Here is a 26252-nt window from a genome sequence, read left to right as displayed (position 1 = left end):
GGCCCAAGAAATGACAAAAAAAGACAAAAAAAAAAAAAAAAAAAGAAAGAAATTTATTTTCCTCAAGAGCACAGAGAATATAATAAGCAATGGTGAGGTGGAGAGATGTCTAGAAACCCATCCTTCAGATTCCTAGTGGAGCCTCCACCATGGTGGAGCCTCCCATGTCCCTGCCTCCATCATTCTTTGCCTCCCAGGTCTTGTGCTTTTGTTGAGACTATGCCTTGATACTCTAAATACACCCGCCTTCTCATTTAGTTTACAAAGTTGCTTGGATGAATATATTTGGTTTTATTTTGAGGTGGTATTACATTTGGGAGCATTCATTTAGAATACAGCATTTTTGGGGGGGGGTGGATGAAACTACGAGTTACCAGTTGTAGCTACTTGGAGAAATGAGCAAAGAACTCAGGTCTAGGCAAAACAAAGGAAATAATAACACCATTAGATAAGGCCAATAGGGGAAAGTTCAGCAAAGGAGGTGCCTGCAAATTCTAGTAGTGTTGGCAGCCCTGGAGACCCGGAAGGTCAGGGAGAAGTGGGCTAGACCTCTATAAAGCTCTGAAATGAAGTCAACACCCAGGAATTCAAGGTGAGAGGGAGGAGCCTCAGCAAACAATGTGGATGAACTTCAGCTCCAAGGAAAGGCTGAGTGACAGTCACCTAACCCACGGGCAGTTAATTGCAACCAAGGAAATCAGGAATCTGGAGGTGGGCTGCCTCTGGCTGAGGCCAACATGGACATGAGTTCCCAGGTCAGCAGTGACTATAGTTTAGATAACTTTGCCTGAGTATTGTTCTTCCTCTTCTTCTTCTTCTTCTTTTTTTTTTTTTTTTTTTTTTTGTCTTTTTAAGGCTGCACCTGTGGCATATGGAGGTTCCCAGGCTAGGGGTCAAATCAGAGCTGTAGCTGCTGGCCTCTGCCACAGCCACAGTAATGCCAGATCCGAGCCACGTCTTTGATCTACACCACAGCTCATGGCAACGCTGGATCCTTAACCCACTGAGCGAGGCCAGGGAAGGAACCTGCCTCCTCATGGATACTAGTCAGATTTGTTTCCGCTGCGCCATGACGGGACCTCCTGCCTGAACATTTTTCTAACTGACTCTTACTATGGTTGTCTTCATTTTCATGCAAAAAGGATGAGCGTATCTTCCCTCAAAATAATGAAATTTTAATTCAGATGGATCTGACACCGTTGGAAATGAGATTTTTCAAAGTCATCAGTATGTGGTAAATGTGAGAGGAGGTAATTGCCTCATAGGCAGTTGTTTCCAGAAAGGTGGATAAAAATGAATAGGATTACTAATATCTTCAAATGGACATGGTTTCAAGCAGCAGATATTAAATATTTTCTTTGCAATAAGAATGTGTGGTGTGTGTGTGTGTGTGTGTGTGTGATCGTGCGCACAAGCATGCATAAAGAGAATTTCTTTGGCTTGCACCCTATATTATTCTGCAACAAATGTTAAATTTTGACACTTCAGGTTTTTCAATGTCAATAGTCAACCAACCTCTGTGAATTACCCTGGGTCCTGAGACCTGGGGAACCAACTGCCTAGGAAACTGTTTCTTTTGAATGGGGTGTGGGTCCAGAGTCAACCCCGTTTAAAATCATGATGTGCTCAAGGAGCAGCCCTTGTACTCACTGTAACTGTAGGCGAAAGAGAGTCTTTTAATTTAGCTCTGTGTTTTCACGGGGCTTCAGAGACCCCTTAGATATTGGATTTCTATCCTTCTCAGGTGCAAATTTTATCAGATATTCTATGCCTTGTTATAATAACAAACACCAGAATAAACAAGCAAGTTCTGCATTTTTCTTTTTTGTAACGATTGGTTACTCTGTAGTTAGCATCTTTCCACAGCCAGCTGTGTGGGTATCAGTGTTGACACTGGCCTTGAATAGGCTGCCCATCCTCTGGAGCTGCCTCTAGGATAGACAGGCTTGTCTCTGAATCTCTCTACTTCCACTTTACACCTGCTTTTTTTTTCTTTTTTCTTTTTTTCCGGTCCTCTTCCTTTTCTCCTTTTCCTTCCCTCCAACTTGCAGTCTTAACTAGAAGGTTTCTGCTGCCCCTTAGCGTATATCAGTCCCATAAAGCATCATGACCCTTCCTTCTCCTGCTCCCATCAAAGCTTACAGAACTGAATTCCAATCCTTCGGAGTCTTATTCTCAGAAAGATAACAATCTAATGCACTTATTAAAGTATTCTACTTGTCTCTTAATATTTTAATAAGGGACAAATACTTAACATTTAGGAGTTGCTCTTGTGGTGGGAACCTGGAAGCCTGGGGCAGGCAGTGGTGGAGATATTTTTTGTTCATTTTTATTTATTTATTTATTTATTTTGGCAGCACCCATGGCATGCAGAAGTTCCTGGGTCCAGACTAAACCCATACCACAGCAGCGACCTGAGCCATAGCAGTGACATCACCGGATCTCTACCTGCTGCTGTGCCACCAGGGCACTCCTGGAGATCATTTTGGATGGGAAAGCCTCCCCATTTCCTTCACAACACACCAAGTGGCAAAGCCTAAATACTGGGCGAGTGCCATCCCTGCCCATCTTTTCAAAACAAAGCTTGAGAAGGGACCTTGGGATATCACTAGTGATGGGGGGATCCCTTCTTTTAGCAAAAGAAGCATGGTCTAAATGCATCCAGGTTGGATTAGGTAAAGAATGAGATGGAGAAGGAGTTGTGTCTTTGAAATCAGCCAACCCCACAGCCTGGGGCAGGCATTTGTGGTCAGCTGAGTCACACTGCCCTGGGATTAGCCAGCTCTACTTTCTGTTTCAACAGTAAAAAGTCTTGCAAAACTGCTGGCATGTGAGACAGAGGTATCCAGAAAGTTTTGGCATCTTTTCCAGCAGCATAACGGGTTTTAGGGAAGAGACTTGTGAGAGCGTGGTCCATGCACTCCACCACCAGGGACAAGTCCACATTCATAAAGGATTTAGAGCCCTTCAGTTTGCTTAGACCTGTGAAAAGAGACAAAAGCCCATTTACTCTGTAGAAGGAGGTGGGGGGAGGGCCGTGTGAGGCCAGGTTGTGAAGGGGAGGATGCAGTGTGGGAATTTATTTTGGATTTGCCATTATAACTGGGTTCCATTGTGACGGACCTTCCATCTGTTCCTCAGAAAAGGTTGAAGCAGTGCTTTCTTTTTCTTTTCTTTCTTTTTTTTTTTTTTTTTTTGGTCTTTTCTAGGGCCACACCTGCGGCACATGGGGGTTCCCAGGCTAGAGGTCCAATCAGAGCTGTAGCCACCGGCCTACGCCACAGACACTGAAATGTGGGATCCAAGCCACATCTGCAACCTACACCAGAGCTCATGGCAATGCCAGATCCTTAACCCACTGAGCAAGGCCAGGGATTGAACCCGCACCCTCATGGTTCCTAGTCAGATTCATTAACCACTGCGCCACGATGGGAACTCCAAGCAGTGCTTTCTTTAGACCAGTGGCTCTCAAACTTGAGTGAGCAGCAGAGTCTCCCAGAAGGCTTGTTAAAGAGAGAGCCCTCCTCTAGCTTCTGGCTCAGTAAGTGTAAAGTGGAGGCCAAGGGTTTGCACTTCTATCAAGTTTCCAGGTGGTGCTGATGGCTGATGGCGCTGGTCCAGGGACCAAGCTTTGAGAAGTGCTATTTTAAAGCACTGAGGGAGAAATACATCATCAAGTCTCTGGGGCTCCTGAGCCCAGGAAGTTAGTAGTTTGATTCCGAGTTTATTGTAAGGGAGCGCTACGTTTATGGGAAATGTGAGTGTGCACATGTGCCTGTGCGTGTGAGTGTGTGCACTCCTACACCACATGCCTCTATAATTCAGTGGATAAAGAGAATCATTCCTCAAAGCCTGGATCAGGGAGCTAAAGCTATCCTGATTCTCAGGCAAATGAAGTGTTTGAGTAATGAGCTAAGATACCTTTAAAGAGGCAGGTATTTTATCAAGGGATTGGCGATGGCTTGGAGCATTCCTCCCAAGCTCTTAAAACACAACTTGAGTTGCGTCTTCTCCAGGGAAAATCTATAGTGTTAAATCTCTCTTTCAACTTCAGGCCCCAGTAGCCGCAAGTTGTTCAAAGAGCCTGATGGAGGTGAGCTCATTGGCTATTTTAAACTGTTATTGCTTCAGCCTGGGCTATGAAGCAAGGGGAGCTTAAATTGTGGTCTAACTTTTCCTTTCAGGGCCACATCCTCGGCATATGGAAGTTCCCAGACTAGGGGTCCAATCGGAGCTGCAGCTGCAGCTACGCCACAGCCACAGCCACAGCAACACGGAATCGGAGCTGCATCTGTGACCTGCACCACAGCTCATGGCAATGCCAGATCCTCAACCCACTGAGCAAGGCCAGGGATAGAACCTAGTATCATGGATACTAGTCAGGCTCTTAACCTGTTGAGCCACAATGGGAACTCCTGTGGTCTAACTTTTGAGTCTGACTGATCTCGAGGTCCTAGCTTGGAAAACTCTAATGACAGCCACCAGTGCAAAACTGGGCTCCAAGTCTTTGGCAATTCTGAGGCAGGACACCTGACCCAGGGCCCAAGTCAAAAGTAATTGTGAGGTGGACATTGATGATAATACTTGTAGGCACTTAGAAAGTATCAGCGTCAACATCAAACAGGGAAAGCTCTTTCCAATGAGGGACTTTGTTTCTGGATCTACTTAGAACTTTTAGAGGTGGTAAGTGAGTGAGAAACAGCATTTCACAGCAGTGGTTGTAACCTATATGTAGTGATGTGTCAGCACAGGGAGGTTTGTCAATCCAGATGTTCTAGTTGATATACAGGTATCAGTGTGTATGTGTGTGTGTGTGTGTGTGTGTGTGGTAGGGTGGTTAGGTCATCCTGAAAACCTCCCCAGGTGGATCTGCCTTGGCACTTGGCTCCACCTTGAAAACTCCCAGCCTTGAACCTTGCCACAATTGGCTGTCGTACCAAGCCACTGATGAAGAGGCAGGATTGTGCCTGGGGCTAGAGGACACAGAGTTAGGTGGGGCCATGTTTGGCTCAAAGCAGGTGCTTAGTAAGTGTTCGAGGAATATCAAGGAAACTTTAACAGTGCCAGGAAGTCTGGCGTGGAGGTACAGCCCTGACAGGAAGTCCCTCAATGCCCCGTTCACAGAGCAGGGCCCAGAATAGGTGGCAAAGTCAGGCTGTCTGGGTCCAAATCGAGCGCTCATGAGCTGTGCCTCTTTGGGTGAGTTACATCTCTGTGCCTATGTTTCCATAAAATTCAGTGGCCTTATTTGGGCATTTGAAATGAACGAGTCTGTGTAAAGCACGTAGAGTGGTGACAGGTACACAGTAAATGTTCAGTATGTGTTAGTCATCATTATCTAATCTTTATTATTATTCCACCACCCCTGACTCAGTCTGACTTAACGTTACTTCTCCTTCCATTTCCAGGCCCCATGTGTTCCTGCTCCAGAAAGCTTCCACCCAAATGACTTCTTCCTGTCCTCTAGACCTTATTCAAACCTCCCCTTTCCTATAAAGTGTTCTTAGCCAGCGATGCCTTTATCCTGTGCTGAATTTCTTGGACACACTATCTAGGGCCCCTTCTGGGAGGTTGGGTGGTGCCTAAAAAGCAAAGGATCAATTTTCTTGCACATTGTAGAGTCTCTGTGTTCAGTCCCATCTGGTTACTTTTTGTGGTTGACTAGTTAAAGGTCAGAGTCTGAGGCTTTATCTTTGGTAACCTCCACAAATCTTTGAACCATGTCGAATGAGTGGTCAGTCTTTATTAAAAGAGAGGTGTGTATAGAGGTGATGATAGTGGGCTCTGGGCCAGGTAGGGCCAGAAGGAGTTGTATACTCAGGTAGGTCATCTCACCTGTCCAAGCTTCTGATCACTGCTGTCATTTTTTTTTTTTCTTTTGTCTTTTTAGGGCCACACCTGCAGCACACAGAGGTTTCCAGGCTAGGGGTCGAATCAGAGCTGTAGTCGCTGGCCTACACCACAACCACAGCAATGGGGGATCCAAGCTGCATCTGCGACCTGCACCACAGCTCACGGCAACGTGATCTCCTTAACCCACTGAGCGAGTCCAGGGATCGAACCCGAAACCTCATGGATACTAGTCAGATGTGTTTCCGCTGAGCCATGACGGGAACTCCTGCTCTAGTTCTTTTGAAGAATAAATGATATAATTCATAGGGCACTTAGTATAGAACTTGGCACATAGTACATGCTCAGTAAATGTTTACAAATACTCAGAGGAGCAAGAGATGACACTGGAATTAACAGGAATCCCTGATCCTTATTTGAGATCTCAGTTGGTATCTTACCATGAGCACTGTATTTTTATTTATGTTTGAGTCTCCTTTGAGCTGTCTGGACAATGAATCCCATGGGACCCTGGGTCGACCCGGAAACTCACATTTTTCAATGTAACCTTCTCCATATTGTTGTCTGATGTCTGGAGACAGATGATTCCAAATGGCGAGTTTTTTTTCAGCCGTCTTTACTGGGTCTGCCAAACCTGTTTTGAACAATCCTGGTTCGATGCATGCGACGTGTACACCAAACGCTTTCATGTCCCGCCTGTGAAAAGAGTCCATTGAAGATGTTTAATTCAGGCTCATTTGGAGAATGTTTGCTTATAAACATTTTCATGGAATTACAAAATCGGGTGCGTGGGAAAGAGCATCTTGATCTCCCTTCTCAGTTTGCAGATGAGGAAACTGAAATTCGGGTGAAGTCAGGGCTGGTTTTAGTGGCAGAACAGGAAGGGATCCACCCCCAGTGCAGAATTCCCCCCACACTATACTGTCTGATTAAGTGGACAAGCACTGGGTTAGGGACAAGGTTCCTCTCAGTACTCAAATTGCCTGATGGCGAAATTGGCTAATGGCTGGCCTGGCTGGTTAAGTTACCTCCCCTCTAGACATGGGAGGCAGCACAAATGAGGGATGCTAAGGGACACGATGTGACAATCCCTGACCTGACCAACCTGTTCCATATGCTGCTCGGCAAGCTCTTTCATCACATTGTTGCAGAAAAGCAATAGTCTGCTCATAAACCATGGGTGACAGGGTTTGAAGGGAATACAGTGCCCCTTTCTTTAAAGCAAACCAACGTGTCGCAAACGGTTATATGAGCAGTTGTTCCCTAAATTTAATTTACACGTCCACCAGAAATATATGAGGAAGTAATTAGTCATTTTGCAGAAGTCTTCACCATAACATGTTTAAAAGAACTCCACCAGTAAACTTAAAATGTGGTTTATCTTAGGTTCCGCTTTCTAGAAACATACCCATTGTTCTAGTTTGAAGTATATTTTACTAAAATGCAAGTTAAAAATGCAGATTAGCTTAACCTGGAAAGATTTTGGAAGGTGTGTTGCTTGCTTACCTTAAAGTAAAAAGTTAATTGTATTTTTCTCATTTACCTCCTGGTCTCCTTTGGATTTTGGAAAGTAGTAGTCTAAGGGGTATTTGGGGAAACTTGTCCCCCACCACACTCATGAAAATAACATATCATCTAGAGACAAATGACGTTAGGTCCACAGCTAAGCTTACCAGGTAAGTAAAACCAGTATGGAACCAGAATGCTTGCTGAGCAAATACAGCTTTAATGAGCCCCAGCCTTCTCGCAGTTGGATGGCTGCTCCTTAATCCTCCTATAATGTAGAAATTCTGGAGCTGCCCACTGGAGTGTGGCCTGCATGCACGAGTTCTTTCTCTCTCCTTTTCTTTGTTTCTTTTTTATTTTCCTTTTTTCTTTTTTTTTTTTTAGGGTTGCACTGGCATATGGAGGTTCCCAGGTTAGGGGTCCAATCAGAGCTACAGCTGCCGGCCTACATCACAGCCACAGCAACATCAGATATGAGCTGCATCTGTGACCTACACCACAGCTCATGGCAATGCCAGATCCTTAACCCACTGAACAAGGGATCAAACCTGCAATCTTATGGTTCCTAGTCAGATTCGTTTCTGCTGCGCCACAACGGGAAGCCCCACAATACATTTCTAATACCAGTTCCAAGACTTAGAAATAAACTCTCTTCGTTAGTTAATTACAAGCATGGGTTAGCTATATTGCAATCCCACAAAACCTTGAATTGAAATCTCTTTTTATTTTTTTATTTATTTATTTTTTGTCTTTTTGCCTTTTCTAGGGCTGCTCCCATGGCACATGGAGGTTCCCAGGCTGGGGTCGAATTGGAGCTGTAGCCACCAGCCTACACCAGAGCCACAGCGATGAGGGATCTGAGCCGCGTCTGCAACCTACACCATAGCTCACGGCAACGCCGGATCCTTAACCCACTGAGGAAGGCCAGGGACTGAACCCTCAACCTCATGGTTCCTAGTCGGATTCGTTAACCACTGTGCCATGACGGGAAGTCCTGAAATCTCTTTTTAAGAGTGAGTAAATCCCTAAGTATACTAAAATGTTATTATGATACTTTTGATGGAAGCCTGGAACCAAAGGGCCACCAAGGAGAGTAATGGAGGTTCCCCGTGACCTTGCTATTCAAAGTGCCCTGAAGCCCTTTAGCACTTGGGTGCTCTTCAGAAATGCAGATACCAGGTCTCCCCTAAGACCCACTGAATCAGAACCTGCATTTTGACCAAATCCTCAGGTGATTCAAATGCACATTTTGACCAAATCCTCAGGTGATTCAAATGCGTGTTAATGTTTGAGAAGCACTAGGTTTTTTTTGACAGCACCTGAGGCATGTGGAAGTTCCTGAGTCAGGGATTGAACCCTCACTACAGCAGTGACAATGCTGGATCCTTAACACACTGAGCCACCAGGGAACTTCTTCATTGATCCATTTTTATCGTGCCTTCATATCCTACCAGAGCCTTAACTGATATAATCATTCACAATTTAGGGGCTTTGAACTGATGGTCACAGTTGCTGGTTGCAGGTGAGAGGGATAATGCACACTCCTGTTTCTCCCACTGAATGCAGCTACAGAACCTGGACAGAATGCATGGAGCAGCAATTTAAAAACTCTGAAAAGCAAACATTATTAGGCAAAGTAAGGAAGAAGGGCAGATTTTGAGGTACCCCTGAACTCAAGGTGTGTTTCCTGTTTTCCTCCCGTGTCCCTCACTCATGTACATAAACATGACATAAAGGAAAGACATAAAGGAAAACACCCTTGAAGTAAATGGAAAGTTAGAAAGCAAGACAGGAATGAAAAGATATAAAGCAGAACCAAGTGAAACTTTTACCCTTGAAAAATATAATAATATAATAATCAAAATAAAATATTTACTGTTAGACTCCATAGTAAAATGAAGATGAAGGAAGGTCAGTGAATTTGAAATTAGATCATTAGAAATTACTTGATCTGAACAGCAGAGAGAAAAATAATTGAAAAGGTGAACAGAACCTTAAGGACCTGTGGGACAATCCCAGAAGATCTAATGTTTAGTTTAGAAGGAGAAAGAGTGAATTGTAGAAAAAAATGTTTGAAGAAGCAACGCCTCAAAACTTCCCTGAATTGTCAAAATCCATAAACCTACAGATTCAAGAAACACAGTGAAATGCAAACCCAAGGAAATTCATGCCTGGGCGCAAGTTGGGGGACTTTGTTCGATGATTTAGTCCTTTTATGGGTTTATGCTCTGGGATTCTCTGATAACACACAGCATAAAAAACATGGTCAAGGCTTTATTGTGGTAGCAAAATCTTCACTTCTAATTAAGTAAGCTCCTACTCTGAGTTTCATTTGAAAATGCAAACGCTAGAGGAAAGCTGTCTTTCTCCTCCTTGGGGTGGAAGCAGGGGAGGTTACGGTCCTTTCAACTATGGTGTCTGAGATTTTTGGAGATGCAAGTCCAGAACTTGCAATTAGAGGGAAAAAAACTTGCATAGCTGAGTCATTACTTTGTGATTATTACATTTACCTTACCAGACAATTTTCTACTGAGGTATTATTTACTTATTTATTTACTGTCCTTTTTTTAGGGTCGCACCCATGGCATATGGAGGTTCCCAGGTTAGGGGTCAAATTGGAGCTACAGCTGCCGGCCTGCACCACAGCCACAGCAACACAGGATCCAAGCTGTGTCTGCGACCTACACCACAGCTCATGGCAACATCAGATCCTTAACCTGCTGAGCGAGGCCAGGGATCAAACTCGCAACCTCATGGTTCCTAGTCAGATTCGTTTCCGCTGTGCCATGATGGGAACGTATACTGAGGGTTTCGATAACATGATATTGTTGTCTGCAACTGACAGGATTACCAGTGGAGAGACCTACCCTGATTAGGCCTCTCTCTATGATTCCCTGTTAAACAAGCTGATCTGTTGAATATATATTTGTTGCCACTATCCACATCATGCACTCACACAAAAAGGAAAAAAGTCCTTGATAGATTTAGGTTAAAATCTCTATTCTAAACGGCTGCGTGATCGTGGGCAAGTTATCTAATCTCTCTTAGTTTCAGTGGTATCATCTGTACATTGGGAATAATATAAATAATTTAAATAGAGTGGTACATAATAGATGTTCAGTTAAAGTAAGAGTGACTATTTCCTAATACGGCCATGTGTGCTTTACCTTAAGCTGTCATTGAAGCCTTCTACTGCATATTTGGATGGAGCATAGCCCCCTCCACCGAATGCAAGCCGACCCCCAATGCTGGAGACATTGATAACCCTTCCCCGAGCTTTTTTGACCAAGGGAAGCATATTTAATGTCACATTGATGAGTCCAAACAGATTCACTTCAATAGGTTCTCTGTAGTCTTCCACCGTCAGCCAGTCAGTGGGCGCCAGCACGCCGAGGATGCCAGCGTTGTTGATCAGACCCCAGAGACCTAGAACAGAGAGGAAGGGAAGGAGGTGTGGCAGAAGGTGGCACTTATACGGGCATCATTTTTTGGCCATATCCGTGGCATGCAGATGTTTCTGGGCCACAGGGGTGACAATGTATATGGGCATCCTTGATAGAAACACAGCCCCTGCCTTACCTGATGGTGCCATTTCCTCCTTTTACTCATACTCTTTCCTGCTTTGAAATACTCTGCTGTTTCGGGAAGTGACAGCACAAAGGCAGGAGGCTAGGTTGAAATAGCTGCAGTTCTGTGACTGGAAGCCAATCTCACAGTTATTCTGTCTTTTTTTTTAGGACCTCACCCGAGGCACACGGAGGTTCCCAGTCTAGGGACTGAATCAGAGCTGCAGCCCTTGGCCTACACCACAGCTCACGGCAACGCCGGATCCTTAATCCACTGAGCGAGGCCAGGGATTGAACTCGCCTCCTCTTAGATACTCATTGGGTTTGTTAATCACTGAGCCACAAGGGGAACTCCACAGTTATTCTGTTTCTGGCTGTGAATGCTAAATACTGATACTGTCAGAGTGAGACTTTCTGCTTTTTAATTTCGGATGTGAGTAAATTGGTCAGTTTTTCCTACTGTGCTAGATGGCAAAGCCAGGGAATATTTTTAAAATGTTCTTTATAGGTAAAGAACAACATCAATCTACTTCACACTTATTTTTGGTAAAAAGATCCAGTCACTGACTTGGCTTCTTTTATGATGGGAAACAGTCAATATTGTTAAAGGTGTTTGGAATTCAAGCATTGACAACTACCTGGATCCTTACCAAACCACTATTTTTGAGGCTGATTCTCAACTATATAATGAAGGTATGATAGAGAAAAATCACCTACATTTGTTTTGTCCTTTGTGGAAACCAAAATCTTCATCTGAGAATATTCAAACTTCATTTAAGCCAATAAGAGTTTTCTAGTTAGAATGGTGCCAACTTTGAAGAATCTAATGCAAAATGAGGGTCCAATGACTCATTACTCTGCCTGGACTATCTAAGACACCTTTGCTCAGATTCTCAGACCATTTTCTACCTTTCCCAAATGAAAACGTGTGAGCTCTGGAACCATTTTGTTGTGAGAATTGGGTCCCAGCTATCCAGATAGCAATTTGGGCATTACCCCTAGCATCTCTGGTAGCTTTTAGCCCCAAGTTCTGTAGGTGGCTAGTAGCACTTCATTGGAAAAGACAGGGAAAAGTCAATACCTCCCATCTCCGTTCTAAATTCTCTCACTTGGACTTAAGCCTGAGGATAACTTGGGCTGTGTCTCTTATGCACATAGAGAGCTTGCAACTTAGAACTACTTGGGGGCTATTCTAAGATTTCTCCAATCTTTTCCTATACACAGCTGGTATTGAGGTGACATTTTCTTGAAAGACCAACTATTCAAGATCAGAGCACATTTTATTTAGCTTTGGTTACTTCTCAATACTCCTTCATTCTCCCCATCCCATCACTCACCTTTCTCCCCATCCCATCACTCACCTTTCTCCCCAACTTGGTTTTTCACCCACTGGGCAGTCCTCTTGACGTTTTCTGGGTCAGTTACATCCAGAAGCACAGTATGAAGCCTCTCTGAGGTTTCCGCCTTTAAAGCTGTTGATCCTGATTCAGTCAGACAGGCAGCAATTACATGAAATCCTTTTTTATCGAAAGTTCTGGCTGCCAAGTTTCCAAAGCCAGTGTCACACCCAGTGATGAAAATATATTTATCAGTGATGTCTGCAATCTTTAGCTGTCTTTTATAATTCCATAGAAAACCACAAAGGATCAGTAGGGCTAACAACCAAAAGAGCATTTTTTTCCCCTGTGTGTGACAGGGATGCTTCTTTCTTGAACAATAAAAGAAGACGGCGTCCTGAATGTACAAAATTAGAAAGAAAATTCAAATTAGAACCATCAAGGCATTATAACCCAGAAGTGATGATCTTAAGATATTTAATGTGTTTGAGTGGATAAATGGTTAAAAATTCAATAACTCTTATTTGATTGGAAAGATACCCATTTAAGTGTTAAACCTCACCTCTAAAGTAATGCAAAAATTAACCAAGTAATAGACAAAGTTGACAAGGGTCATTGGGTTGATATGACATTAATCTCTTGTGAATTCTTCTACTTGAAAGATAGACTCTCAGGGTGAAGCCTTATCTCTTGCAACTTAAAGACATTTAAGAGTAGAATAAATAAAATGTATTAGAAAATGCCATTAAATTTCAATTGATTTGTCAGATTCTTTTTTTTTTTTTTTTTCCTTTTCTTTTTTTCATATCTTTAGGGCCCCACTTGCAGCACGTGGATGTTCCCAGGCTAGGGGTCAAGTCAGAGCTGTAACCACTGGCCTCCACCACAGCCACAGAAACACCAGATCCAAGCCGCATCTGTGACCTACACCACAGCTCACTGCAATGCCAGATCCTTAACCCACTGAGTGAGGCCAGGGCTGGAACCTATATCCTCATGGATACTAGTCAGATTCATTTCTGCTGAGCCATGATGGGAACTCCGATTTGTCAGATTCTTAATTATTTCCAGACTGTGGGGGAAAAATAGAGTGCTATGGTGTTGCTGCTACCAAAACATTTCCAAGTTGGTTTCCATTTTCTTATTACAAGTAGGTTAATAAAACCTTCAACACAACTCTGAGACTATTACAACTCAATGCAGAGAAAATTAGAGTGAGAGGCCACCAAGAATTCACCGAGAGAGGATGAGTAGAACAGGAGAGATGTAGAGAAAGACTGATGGTCAAAGGCACAGAGTCCCAAAACAAATCAAGAACTCTCAGACTCTGTCTTCTCTGGAAAAAAAAAAATATTACATATAAAGCAGACAAAATAAGGCATATTCCTACTTTAATATGGGAGGCTTTGGCTATAACTGTCGAAGAATGACCTGGAAAACTAATTTAGTCAGGGCTGGAGGGAGCATAGGTCCCCAAATCAAACAGGCAGAGGGCTTTCTTCCCCCTGCTCAGAGCCTGCATCTGCATTTCAGTCAGTGTACATCACCTTTGCTTTTGTAAATTTAAAGGAAGTGTTATTATTTCATATACGTTTACTGAACCAATTTAGAAATATCACAATGATTTTTGGATTGAAAATAGATATTAAAGAAAGCATACTATATTAGTTTTATAGTCTTGATCACTTAAGTGTATACACCATCTTGAAAGTTCTACTAATTGTTATTCAGGGTTTGGTTACAAAATAACAGCATTGGAATTCCCTGCTGGCCTAGGGGTGAAGGATCCAGCATTGTCACTGCGGTGGCACAGGTTTATCCCTGGCCCGGGGACCTTCTGCATGCTGTGGGCATGACCAAAACCAAAATAAAAGAAAGCGAAAAACCAAAATAGCAGTTGTGGATGAATCAGTCAATTGTAACATGAAAACAAGTATAATATTAATTTAGAAGTGTAATATCAAAAGTTTTACAGGAAAGACTTTATTATGGGATATAAAATTCCATGTGTAATAAGACGTTTGGTTTTTATTTTATTTTTTTACAAAGATTATTACTTTTATTCTGGGTACCAGTGGCCTGGGAAGAGCAATTCATCCAGTAGGATGAGGTGAACAAGAACTGGAGGCTATTTGCCAACTTTCCTCAGGCCCGAGCATCATGGTGGCCTAGGCCTCCTAGCTCAGAGCCGTAGGGTGACCCAAAGGAAGGAGCCCATCAGGCCATCCCACATAGGAGCAGCCCTGGCCCATCCTGGCTCTGTCTGCCTGTGGAAGGAAGAGGAGCCACCGAGAACATCATATGAGAGAAAGATTTTATTTCCTTCCCTCAGCACTCAGAAATCCTGCTCACTTTGCCCTTGTGTCCACGAAATGCCTTTGCCCTTGATCTACAGCCACCCTTAGAATTAAGAGGAGACTTGAGTGCCTCCTGGAGACAATGGACAGGCCCTGAGTTGAAGTTCAGACCTCAAGGATGCTTCCAGAATCATGGTTGTTCATGGACACTGCTCAAAAATACTTGTAAGGCCAAGGAATTTTATAAACTTTATGTGGATTTTCTTTCTTAATTTTTTTTAAAAATTATTTTCTGGTTTTTCCCTTGAATCAGCTTAAAAAATTACTCATTTTTTCCTGTTTGTAAAAGTAACTTATGCTCATGATAAAAAAATTAGCAAATAGAGAAACATTAAAAAAGGAAGTAGTGATTATCTTATTTAACTCAATATTCTGGCACATTTTCTTCCAGTTTTTTTCCTCCATATACATTTTTCCTGCACATATGTACAAATATTTCTTTCCTTTTTTTCCCGTCTTTTGTCTTTTGTCTTTTTAGGGCTGCACCCATGGCATATGGAGGTTCCCAGGCTAGGGGTCCAATGGGAGCTATAGCTGCCAGCCTACACCACAGCCGCAGCAATGCCAGATCCGAGCCGGGTCTTTGAACTACACCACAGCTCACAGCAATGCCAGATCCTTAACCCACTGAGCAAGGCCAGGGATCAAACCCACAACCTCATGGTTCTTAGTCGGATTTGTTTCCGCTGGGCCACGAGAGGAACTCCAATATTTCTTTCCTTAGTAAGGAATACAACATACACACTGATAGAACAATACACACACATACACTCATGTGGGCACATACACACAACTTTATTGGTTTATAAGGAACAGGTTATTTCAGATGAAAAAATAACTCAATGTAATATATTTTTACTTCTCAAGCTAATCTTGGGCTCTGCTTTCATCTTTTTTTTTTCCTGCCACAAGATCTATAGCTAAAGAAAGAAAGGGTAAAATAATGTTAACTGATAAAAATAAGGCAGAGGTAAATATTAAAATATGGTAGGTTTGTGCAAACTTGTTGATTCTTGTGTGATAGCTGTGACTATTTCTAAAGCAGTCAGGTCTTTAGACTATTATGGCTTAATAATTTGATATACTTTCTCCAAATCCCTCCTGTGTAGGAATTATTGATTTGTTTCAAGTCAATGACCATGTAACAGGATTTCTCCTTCTTTTACATAAACTCATTAAAAGTGTATAAGTTTAAGGAATGTGGTGGTGTGAACCATTCCTGCAGAATTTCATATTTAGTCATGTTAAGGAAATCTCATGTTTATATATTCAATTAGTATAGTGTTTTGCTCAAGTTCTGGTCTTTGTAAATAACTGTTGAATAGCTAAATGTTGAGTGTATTCCCTGAGTGGATTCTATAGCCTTCATTGCAATCCAAACTCCCAGGAAAATTATGTAAAGAAAGCAAATACTCATGGAGTTTAATGTTCCCTAGAGCAGAGAGTGGAAACTTTCTGTTTTGTGTTTCGCATGTGGCAAGTCTAAGGGGAGCAACGGTAAAACAGTGGCTTACATTTGTGAAGCATTTTGCACTGCACTTTTAAGTATAGTCTCTTATTTGATCCTATGAACAGACTTTTCAGTTAGAAAGAGTATGTTATGCTCCTCATTTTATAGGAGAATTAATATGCCAACTAGTACATGTAAAAGGAATAATGGGTTTAGCAAGTCATCATTTGGCAACTGGTACAGTAACAATGGTTTTAGACAACTGTGACATTAGTGGGTGAAAAGTAACTATGGAATCTCAAAGGATCTCTGCATAAGGTACTTCCTAGTTAAAAAGAGCAATAGTAATTTCAGAGTGGAGAAATCTGACTGATACTATTTTAACCAAGTAATAAAAATTAACACTACTAGTTATGGGACAAACCAATATCACCTGCCTTCTGGATTGGCCTATGGGGAAGGACAGAGTATCATTTCTGTGCATAACCGAAAGCTAATCATGCAAGGGGCACATCTTCCGACTCTGCATGATGTACTCTTGTATATCTTACCCTTCAAGAGCACTCTGCCTGTACTTTTCAAGAACCTCAAAGGCATGAACAAAGGAAAAGAAAGGCTGAGAACTGTTTCTGATGAATGGAGACTAAACTTGTGATCCTGCACTAGAAAATCATCCTTCCCTTTTGTCAAAAGGAAGAGTTTTGTGTTGACAAGTAAAATTTGAGTTAGCTCTATAGATCTGATTTTTTTTTTTTTTTTGGCCACAACAACTAGTTGAAACTCCATGCCACAGCAGTAACCTGAGCCGCTGCAGTGACAATGCTGGATCCTCAACCTGCTGTGCCACAAGAGAACTCCCAGATAAATAATATTGCATGAACACTAATTTCTCAGTTTTGATCATTTTCCCTGATTATGTAGAAAATGTCTTACTTTTTAGGAAATACACACAGAAGTATTTAAAGATTAAGTAGCACCATGTTTTCAACTTTCAAACAGTTCAGAAAACGATAAGAATACACATACAAATAAACATATGAAGAATACACACATGTGTCTATAAAGAGAATGAGAATGTAAATATGGTACAATGTCAGTATTTGGGGATTCTTGATTGTGCTATTCTTTCAACTTTCCCATAAGTTTGAAATTATTTCAAAATAAAAAGTTAAAAATTTGGCAAGGGAAAATTAAACTTTTTTTTTTTTTCCTGAGAAAAGTGTTGATTTGACTGCTTTGAGTTCCAGGCCCAGAACAGTTAAGAACGATTTCATGGCCAGGACTTCAGGATCTAATGACCTTGGAAAGCAAGTTTTTTGCCTTCTACTCTTTGGGAAGTTCCCCTTCATAACCACTGGAGAAAAACGAAAACTCAAACCAAAGCACTCAGACCCCATCTTCCTTTCTTATCTTCTCCATCTCCCCCTCTCCCCGCCCCCCACTCCTTTCTGTAGCCAAACCAGTTTTTCTCTGGTGACAAGAAAATGGAGAGGTTTTAGTGGTTCAGGGTGGACTCACATTACAATGTGTTATCTTCATTAGTTATCCCACTGGGCTGAGGGTCATTTCGGATGCTGGTGTCCCAGCCCACAGCCCGAATCCAAGGACTGCCAGACTTGACCTAGAGTTTGGCCAAGCCTGTCCTTCCCCCAAAGATCATTGTCCAAAAATACTGGTTCTTCTTCCATCCCTCAGGTTCACATTCCTCTAGGTCATTGGACCAAATCAGCGACAAACCAACACCTACCTTTGTCCTCTAATATTATTTTAGCCAATATGCCACCTCTGAGTAACAACCCTTGATCAGAGTCATTGTGAACATGACCTGTCCACAGAAGCTGATTGACAGCTGATTGGTTCATTGACCACCAAGAAGTAAATGAGTAACAGCAACTAATAGGGCTGCTTCAACCATATTCTGCCAGCTGTGGTCACCTGCTCATAGTTCTCTGGTGCCTGCAATTCAGGGACTCAAGACACTGACTTTAGTTGCATGGGGTGTTTTCTTATTGCCTGTGTCTTCCAATATATCTCACAACAAACTGTTCAGTAGGGGTACAAATCTCTTGGGTCAAGGTGAGAAGCACCTAGGTCTGTAATAGTCCTCCTAGCACTCAGGAGCTGTGAGCCTCTTGGCTCCTCAAGGTCAAGAAGCAAGTAAGAGAAAGCAGATCTGCCTCCCCTCTACTGCAGTGTATGAGCACAGATACAATTCTGAATATACATCCTCTGAACTGGTTCTGGAGATTTTTCTTTTTCTTTGTTTTTTTTTTTTGGTCGTTTTAGAACTGCATCTGCGGCTATGGAAATTCCCAGGCTGGGGGTTGAATGGCAATTGCAGCTGGTAGCCTATGCCACAGTCACAGCGATGCCAGATCCCAACTGCACCTGTGTCCTAGGCCAGGGTTGGAAGCCGCATCCTCACGGATACTAGTCAGGTTTGTTACCACTGAACCACAGAGACAACTCCATTTTTCTTAAGCCAGGATAAATACTGGCCACTCTGCCAGTAAAAATGTGGAAAGCATGGACTAAGCTCTCTCTCTCTCTCTCTCTCTCTCTCTCACACACACACACACACACACACACACACACACACACACACACACACACACACACACACGGGTTAGAAAACCAGGCCTCGGAATCAGGCTGGTAAAGTTTCATCTCAGTTCTTCTATCATCAAAAGGCCTTTGGTAAATTACTTATATTTTCTTAGCTTCCAATTTCCTATCTGTAAAATGAGATCATACCTTCTATTTTGAAGAGTACCTGGTGAAATAAAGTGACTAAAGGCTGGCTACACAGGAAGAACCTTGTCATATGGCAGGATCCATCACTTTTTTTGTGAGGGGGCTGCTCTATGCATTGCTCTTATCTTAGCATGGGGTTATTCAACCTCAGGACTTTTGCAGTTTGGGGTGAGATATGATAGGATTGTGGGGGGTCTGTCTTGTGTATCTCAGGATGTTTATCGTCTACTGTCTAGAAGCCAGTGGCCCTCTCTCCCCAGTTATGACAACCAAAAATATCACCCGACATTGTCAGATGTCCCCTGAGGGAGGAGATCACTGGTCTAGAGCTTCCTTGTCTTGGGTGGGTGTGGGCATGAGTCAGAACTGTATAGCATCTAAAACTATTTATCTGGAAGCTCAGTCATTAGTTCCTCAATAGTGCCACACTGATGAGAGTTTATTATTTTATGGCCTTACTATAAAAAAAGTTTTGTACTTAAAAATATTACTCATGTCCTGCTACCATAAGCATTAATTTCTATGATTTTTTTTTCAAATTGCCTTTTGTCATCAGAAGGATAGGAGGCGGTGAACAAAGCCAAATTTGTGTGTGATACCATTTATGAATTTAGAAATTATGAAATTAGCACTCACAGCATTTATGAGGCCTAAATTCTGATTGGTTTGAGTTTGGATCTTTCTAGACTCCTCTGAGGGGTGTCCTTCAGATGGGTGGCCTGTTAACTACAGAATTCAGACTATGCTCCTAGACACTTGTGGTCCCTGGGACTCCCGGTTGACAAAATCAGGCAGGAATGATAGTAACTACTATGATGTATTGAGCAAGTACCACATTCTAGGCCCTCTGCTAAGACCTAGAAATATTTATCTTACAGTGAGAGTTCCCATCGTGGCTCAGCGGAAACAAATCTGACTAGCGTCCGTGAGGACACAGGTTCGATCCCTGGCGTCGCTCAGTGAGTTAAGGATCTGGCATTGCTGTAAGCTGTGGTGTGTGTTGCAGACATGGCTCAGACCTGGCATTGCTATGGCTCTGGTGTAGGCCAGTGGCTACAGCTCTGATTCGACCCCTAGCCTGGGAACCTCCCTATGCCATGGGTGCGGCCCTAAAAAGACAAAAAAACAAAAAAACCCTTATAGTGAAATTATCTTCGTTTTATCGACGAGGAAAAAAAATTCAGAAATGCATGTTAATTGGCTCAAGATAGAACTGTGTTGTTTTGGGGGCCGTTACCCAGGCCACTCAGTTCCAGCATCGGTGCTCTGCTCCACTGCTACCTGGATTCCCATTCAACTCTGGGAGTCTGGGCTGCGTGTACACTTCACCCACGCCTTGTGTAATACTTGGTATCAAGTAAATAAATGGAGAAGGAAAGAAGAAAGAGGAAGAGAAGGAGGTTTCCACCTGAACACCAGGGTTCTAGTGATAATTGTATTAGTTTTTGAGCCCTCTGAATCCTCAGGGCAAAAGGATAATAAAAATAATAATAGTCACACTTCCAACTTAGATTAGATAACTGAAACATTTTTTGAAAAGTGTTCAAATAAAATTGATCTCATTCGATGGTTAAAACTTCCATGAGCTAAGTAGGGTAGGTGTTATACACAAAGGCCACTTGCCATTGAGTGGCCAAATTTCGCTCTCTGAACTCCCAAACTGTGTAAAAAGAGAAGGTTGAAGTAGAGAGAGATGAACATGTTATCAGGCAATAGGAGAAATGGAAACATATCAAAATTCTCCATTCTGCCACAAAGACTCAAAAGGAAAAAAGAAAGGAGAACAAATTTTCTCTTTCATTTGCGGGCAGAAGGCTGAAGAACGACTCCTGCACAGTAGCTGTAGAAAAATACTGCAACTCCACTGCTGTCCTTAACCACTTCTGCTTCTTTTTTCTCTTTCTGGGTTTCTTTTCCTGGTAAAGTTCTAAAATAAGATCCTTTGATTTCACTTCTCTTATTCATCTTCCTCTCCCCTTTAAAAATAAATGACACTGTTAAAAAGACACAAAATGGAAAATAAAATCCCCGTGTTTCAATGTCATTGTGAGGTATATTTTTACAGGAAATCTGGCGTTCTTTCTAGATACTTCCTTTCATACAACTTGATTACATTTCCACAAAACTTGACAAAGGAATTTGTTTTAGAAAGCAATACTAAGACTAGTCATTCACACTGATTGTTAAGGGACTTGTAGGATCTTTATTTTTCTTTTCAATTTGTTGCAGTTGTGACCTGACTTGAATCAACAACTAAGTATTTATCAAAATACATCAGAAGGAGAACATTTAGCAACAGCTTTCTGAAATACTTTCTTTTTTTCTTTTTCTTTTTTTTGTCTTTTTGCTATTTCTTTGGGCCACTCCCGCAGCATATGGAGGTTCCCAGGCTAGGGGTCCAATTGGAGCTGTAGCCACCGGCCTACGCCAGGGCCACAGCAACGCGGGATCCCGGATCCGAGCCGCGTCTGCAACCTACACCACAGCTCATGGCAACGCCGGATCCTTAACCCACTGAGCAAGGCCAGGGATCGAACCCGCAACCTCATGGTTCCCAGTCGGATTTATTAACCACTGCGCCACGATGGGAACTCCTGAAATACTTTCTTTTTGAGGCTTTCTGGTACCAGCTTTCTTCATGTTGACAGCATCCTGGCTGGACATGTATGTCCCTTGTACATTTAAATATTGAAAACCTGGTTAATTTATACCAAATTCTTTTTTTTTTTTCTTTTTGTCTTTTTAGGGCTGCACCTGTGACATATGGAAGTTCCTGGGCTAAGGGTTGAATCAGAGCTACGGTTGCCACCTGCACCATAGCCACAGCAACACCAGATCCTTAACCCACTGAGCAAGGCTAGGGATCATATCCGTATCCTCAAGAGACTGCATCATGTCCTTAACCCCGTGATCCAAAACGGGAACTCCCCCAAATCCTTTTTATTTTTACCTTTTCATTAAATCAAGAAATTCTGTCACTATTTAACCCAATTCGCCTTTCTGAGATTTCTGTGGCACTTTTCTTTAAGAAAAATGACATTTGGGCCTAATGATGGAAATTAATTCATATGATTAATGAATGATGTTTCTCTGAAAAAAAAAAATATTCAGGTTGGGCACACAGAAATCTAAAAAAGTTAAAACAAATAAAGCCAAGGGATCCTACCTGAAATAGGCTGACATTAAGCAACTAATGCTCCACTGAGGGTCTGATTAAAATAATAATAATGATTATGGTGCCACTGATGAAACAGTTGAGAAGGCATTCATCATCGTAAGTTCCCTCACTCACTGGGGTGAAGAAACCCCTCCACCGGTTCCATTTCCCTTGACTTCCTGCCAGAAGGAGGTGACCCGCAGGACCCAGGACCCGGTGTGCCTTAGGTGGTGGGGCAGTGAGGTGTGGGGAGGGACATATACCCTTTGCAGACTCACTCTGACAGTTTCCCAGCAGAGGTGTGCCAGCCCACTCTTGCAGGGAAGACCCGAGGAATTTACTTTTTGCATTTTTAGTTCTAAGGATTAAAAGTTTTCTGATTTTCTTTGGCCTTTTCTCAAATCTTTTAAATTATAATTCATCAAAATAGCCATAAGAGTAAATAAATAAATATTCCTAGTAAATTAATATTTTCCTAGGTTTATTATTTCGCCAATAAGCTTCCTGAGAGTATTGGCAGGTTAAGAATTATTGTTAAAGCCATGGTTACCTTATTATGTCACTTGAATAAAAATTGCTGACTGGGGAGTTCCCTGATGGCTCAGTGGGTTAAGGATCTGGCATTGTCATTGCTGTGGCTCAGGTTGCTGCTGTGGCATGGCTTCTATCCCTGACCTGAGAACTTCCACATGCTGCAGGTGTGGCCAAAAAAATTTGCTAACTGGAAGACATTCTGTATTGTTCATTATTATAACTTATAATTACACAGCTTCAAAGAAAGCTTAGAATGTAAAGATATTGTTACATACAGGTGCAGAAAGTGTGTTCAAATCTTCATGTATTTCTTTTAGTCTCAATTATGTGCGCAGAAGCAGGGTTTTTTAAGGACAATACCTTGAGAAAGTGACATTTGTTATAAGGGTTTTAAAACAAATTTCCATTTTCCCCATTTGATATGTATGAGATAATAATTTTTCCTTGTATTTAAACACTAAGCTTTGTCTAAAAATTTGACACATTTCATAACTCAAAAGTACAACAAAGATGATACAACATTTAAATTTCATTTTATGCAGCATCTAGCCAAGGATATTTTTAGACCACCTAATATATGCCCAGGGATGCTATGATAAATAAAGCACACTCCTTCCTCTGCAGCTAATAGTGCAGCAGGACATTTCAGAACCATTTGTAAAACCCTAAATTGAATTTTAATTTTTAAAAAAACCTGTTTTCTTTAAATTTTCCCCCAACTGCTAAAAATCAACCCACTGAGAGAGAGAGAGAGAGAGAGAGAGAGAGAGAGAGAGAGCCACACCACCATTTGAATCATAAAGCCTTTTAAAAGGGCTGCCCTGGAATCCACTAAACTTTCTCCTTTTCTCAGAGTATGTTGGGAGTTTCAGCTAAAATCCCAACCGCCAGATCATAAAATGAAGAGTGAATATCTGAAACAGGTTGATTGTGGAGTTCCCGTTGTGGCGCAGCGGAAACGAATCCGACTAGGAACCATAACGTTGTAGGTTTGATCTCTGGCCTTGCTCAGTGGGTTAAGGATCTGGCGTTGCCTGTGAGCTGAGGCTCGGATCCCTCGTTGCTGTGGCTGTGACATAGGCCGGTGGCTACAGCTCCGATGAGACCCTTAACCTGGGAACCTCCATATGCCTCGGGAGCGGCCCTAGAAAAGGCAAAAAGACCAAAAAAAAAAAAAAAAAAAAGAGTGACACAGGTTGATTGTTGTCATCGCAGTGTCCAGGAATCAAATGCATGCTGAGAATCTCTCCGCTTCCTTCTGAATTAGACAGCATCTTTCTCACTCAGTTTAGCATGTGTGTGAAATCGCCCAAGCAGACATCTGATAATATTGGTAAAGCAGGTTGACTAACAGACCTGGCCTGCGGTTTGTAGCAAATCCGTTGTTCCAATCAGAAACTCCACTAAGATTCGCACTCTTTTCGGAGCACTTCCGCACCCCAGTTTCCAATTAATTCTGATTCACTGTTGGCCTTGAGAAGGTACAGAGAGATGAACTAGACGTAAATGTAATTGTAACTCTAGGGTGCTAGAGAACATTCAAAGAGAAACCGGGGGAAGTTCAAGGCGAGGTCTCTCGTGACACTGAGTCATTTCTGTGGTGATATGGACCCAGTAACCATCAAACATAGCGCCTCTGTTTTTAAATAGCAACAGCTGACCAGAGCATGAACACACAACTTGATTTGTTCTGTAAGAGTGAGGAAAATCAAGACAGTTTGAAGGTTGACAGGAGCAATGAAGGAATAAATGACAAAACTCCAGCATCAGTTACCTTTGGTAAGATGAACCAGGACACAGAAGCTCTTGCGGAGTCCCTGGGCTGATTGCCACCTGGACCTGCCTGATCTGCCCGCTACGCTGGAGGAAGGAAGCGTTGTGCCACACTGACTTCGCAGGTCCTCTTAAGGTGGAGGTGCCTGGGGTTCTGTCAAGCAGTATCTACATGTGTAAGGACTCTACTGTCCTCTCCTGGCTCTGTGAGTCACCTTCCGTAAATGGTGATGACTAAATCTTCTATGTGTGAAGGAAGCTGTGGGTCACATGTTTCCAAAGGAATCAGCCGGGTCTTTAGTGAAGAAAACGTAGTAGCATTTAGAAGGGACTTAAACATGATCAGTAACTCCTGATCCTCACTCCTTTAACTGAGTACTGAAGTAATATAGCATGGAAATCTTTTGTAAAAATGCTGCATTATTTTAATCATTTAATTTTTGAGTGATGATTATTGCTCATAATTTCTAGTATTTTTTCTTCTTCCTGTTAACATGGCTTTGCTGACTTTGTACTCTTTCCCTCCTAAGGGGAGGAAGTAGGAGAAATCAATTCCTGATGATTCTTTTTTTGGGAAGAGGCCACAGCACACAGACTTGATATGGGATCTCAGTTTCCAGACTGAGACTGAACCCAGACGCAGGGTTCACTAGACCACCAGGGAACTTCCTCTGATGATTTTTTTCACCATTTTATAAAAAAAAAATGGTTTTAAAAACAATTTAAAGAAACAGGAGAGTGGAGTTATTTATGTATCATAATCTGTGCTTTAGCGTATGACAGGAGATATTATTGAAGTGATCTCTAGAACTGAGACCACTGGGAATAAAATAGAATGCCCCCTCTTTTCCCAGAGTTGGTAATTTTGGAGTTGATAACAATTAAAAAAAATTTTTGGAGTTCCCATCATGGCTCAGCTGTTAATGAATCTGACTAGCATCCATGAGGACATAGGTTCAATTCCTGGCCTCGCTCAGCTGGTTAAGGATCCGGCATTGCTGTGAGCTGTGATGTAGGTCGCAGAAGCAGCTTGGATCCCAGGTCGCTGTGGCTGTGGTGTAGGCCAGCAGCCATAGCTCCGATTTGACCCCTAGCCTGGGAACCTCCATATGCTGCTGGTGCTGCCCTAAAAAGCAAAGAAAAAGAATTTATTGAGGTATAATTGATATACAATATTGTATTAGCTTTAAGTTTACAGCAAAGTGAATAAATTATAATATCTCTCTAGTCCTTTTTCCCATATAGATTATTACAGAACATTGAGTAGACCCCCGGGCTTATACAGTAGGTGCCTGCTAGTAATCTACGCAACATGTAGTAGTATGCATTTGCCAACACTGTCCCCCTAATTCATCCCTCCCCCCCCAGTTTCTCCTTTCGTAACCCCAAGTTTGACCTCAAAATCTTTCAGTCTGTATCTGTCCTACAAACAAGTTATTTTGTATCATTTTTATTAGATTCCATATATAAGTGATATGATATTTTTCTTTCTCTGCCTGGCCTACTTCACTTAATATGACAATCTCTAGATCCATCCATGTTGCCGCAAATGACATTATTTCATTCTTTTTTTTATGACTAACAATCAACCTGGCATGTCTGGGGAATGTACTGAGGCTGCTGAAGCTAATATGCGCCTACCACCTTCCCCTTAGGCACACGGGCTGGTACAAATGCCACTGATAGTTTAGTTTCAGTCTCCTTATATACCAATTTACTGCTATACATCTCAGATTTCCCAGGCCTCTTTGAAAAATGTAGTTTCTTACAGTTTAGCTGAGGTCAGTGGATGAATGTCCTTATCTGTCTAGGTAGGGTTTAGACAAATATCACTTTTTAAATTACATGGGGATCTTTTTTCTCCAAAAGAACAAAACATCAAGACTGAAATACACTCAGGTAAAGATTTAGGTTGTCCAACATGTCCAAATATATTCCTTGCCTTTGACATTCTGCAAGTCAGAGTAG

The 26252-nt window shown here is 42.2% G+C and overlaps 1 protein-coding gene across 2 annotated transcripts; it reads right to left on the bottom strand.

Annotated features, from left to right (window-relative positions):
• Nucleotides 1-2203: 2203 nt before the first annotated feature.
• DHRS9 (dehydrogenase/reductase 9) lies at nt 2204-24492 on the bottom strand. Of its 2 annotated transcripts, XM_084999397.1 has the most exons (6): nt 24286-24492; nt 23868-24201; nt 12284-12656; nt 10524-10782; nt 6383-6546; nt 2204-2982 (listed from the first exon to the last, which is right to left on the bottom strand). In XM_084999397.1, exons 3-6 carry the CDS (start codon nt 12594-12596, stop codon nt 2759-2761), a joined length of 960 nt encoding a protein of 319 aa, XP_084855523.1. In that variant the 5' UTR covers nt 12597-12656; nt 23868-24201; nt 24286-24492; the 3' UTR covers nt 2204-2758. The 2 variants fall into 2 exon arrangements, with proteins under 2 accessions (XP_084855523.1, XP_084855522.1); XM_084999396.1 differs by lacking the exon at nt 23868-24201.
• Nucleotides 24493-26252: the final 1760 nt, after the last annotated feature.

Source organism: Sus scrofa, chromosome 15, assembly GCF_054392235.1.
Source record: "Sus scrofa isolate SSC_HxYL_T2T_F1_AM1 chromosome 15, Sscrofa_HxYL_maternal_Yorkshire_Landrace_v2.0, whole genome shotgun sequence".
NCBI classification, from domain to species: Eukaryota; Metazoa; Chordata; class Mammalia; order Artiodactyla; family Suidae; genus Sus; species Sus scrofa.
Note: the sequence above shows the minus strand (reverse complement) of the source record. Positions and strands in the feature narration are given on the sequence as shown.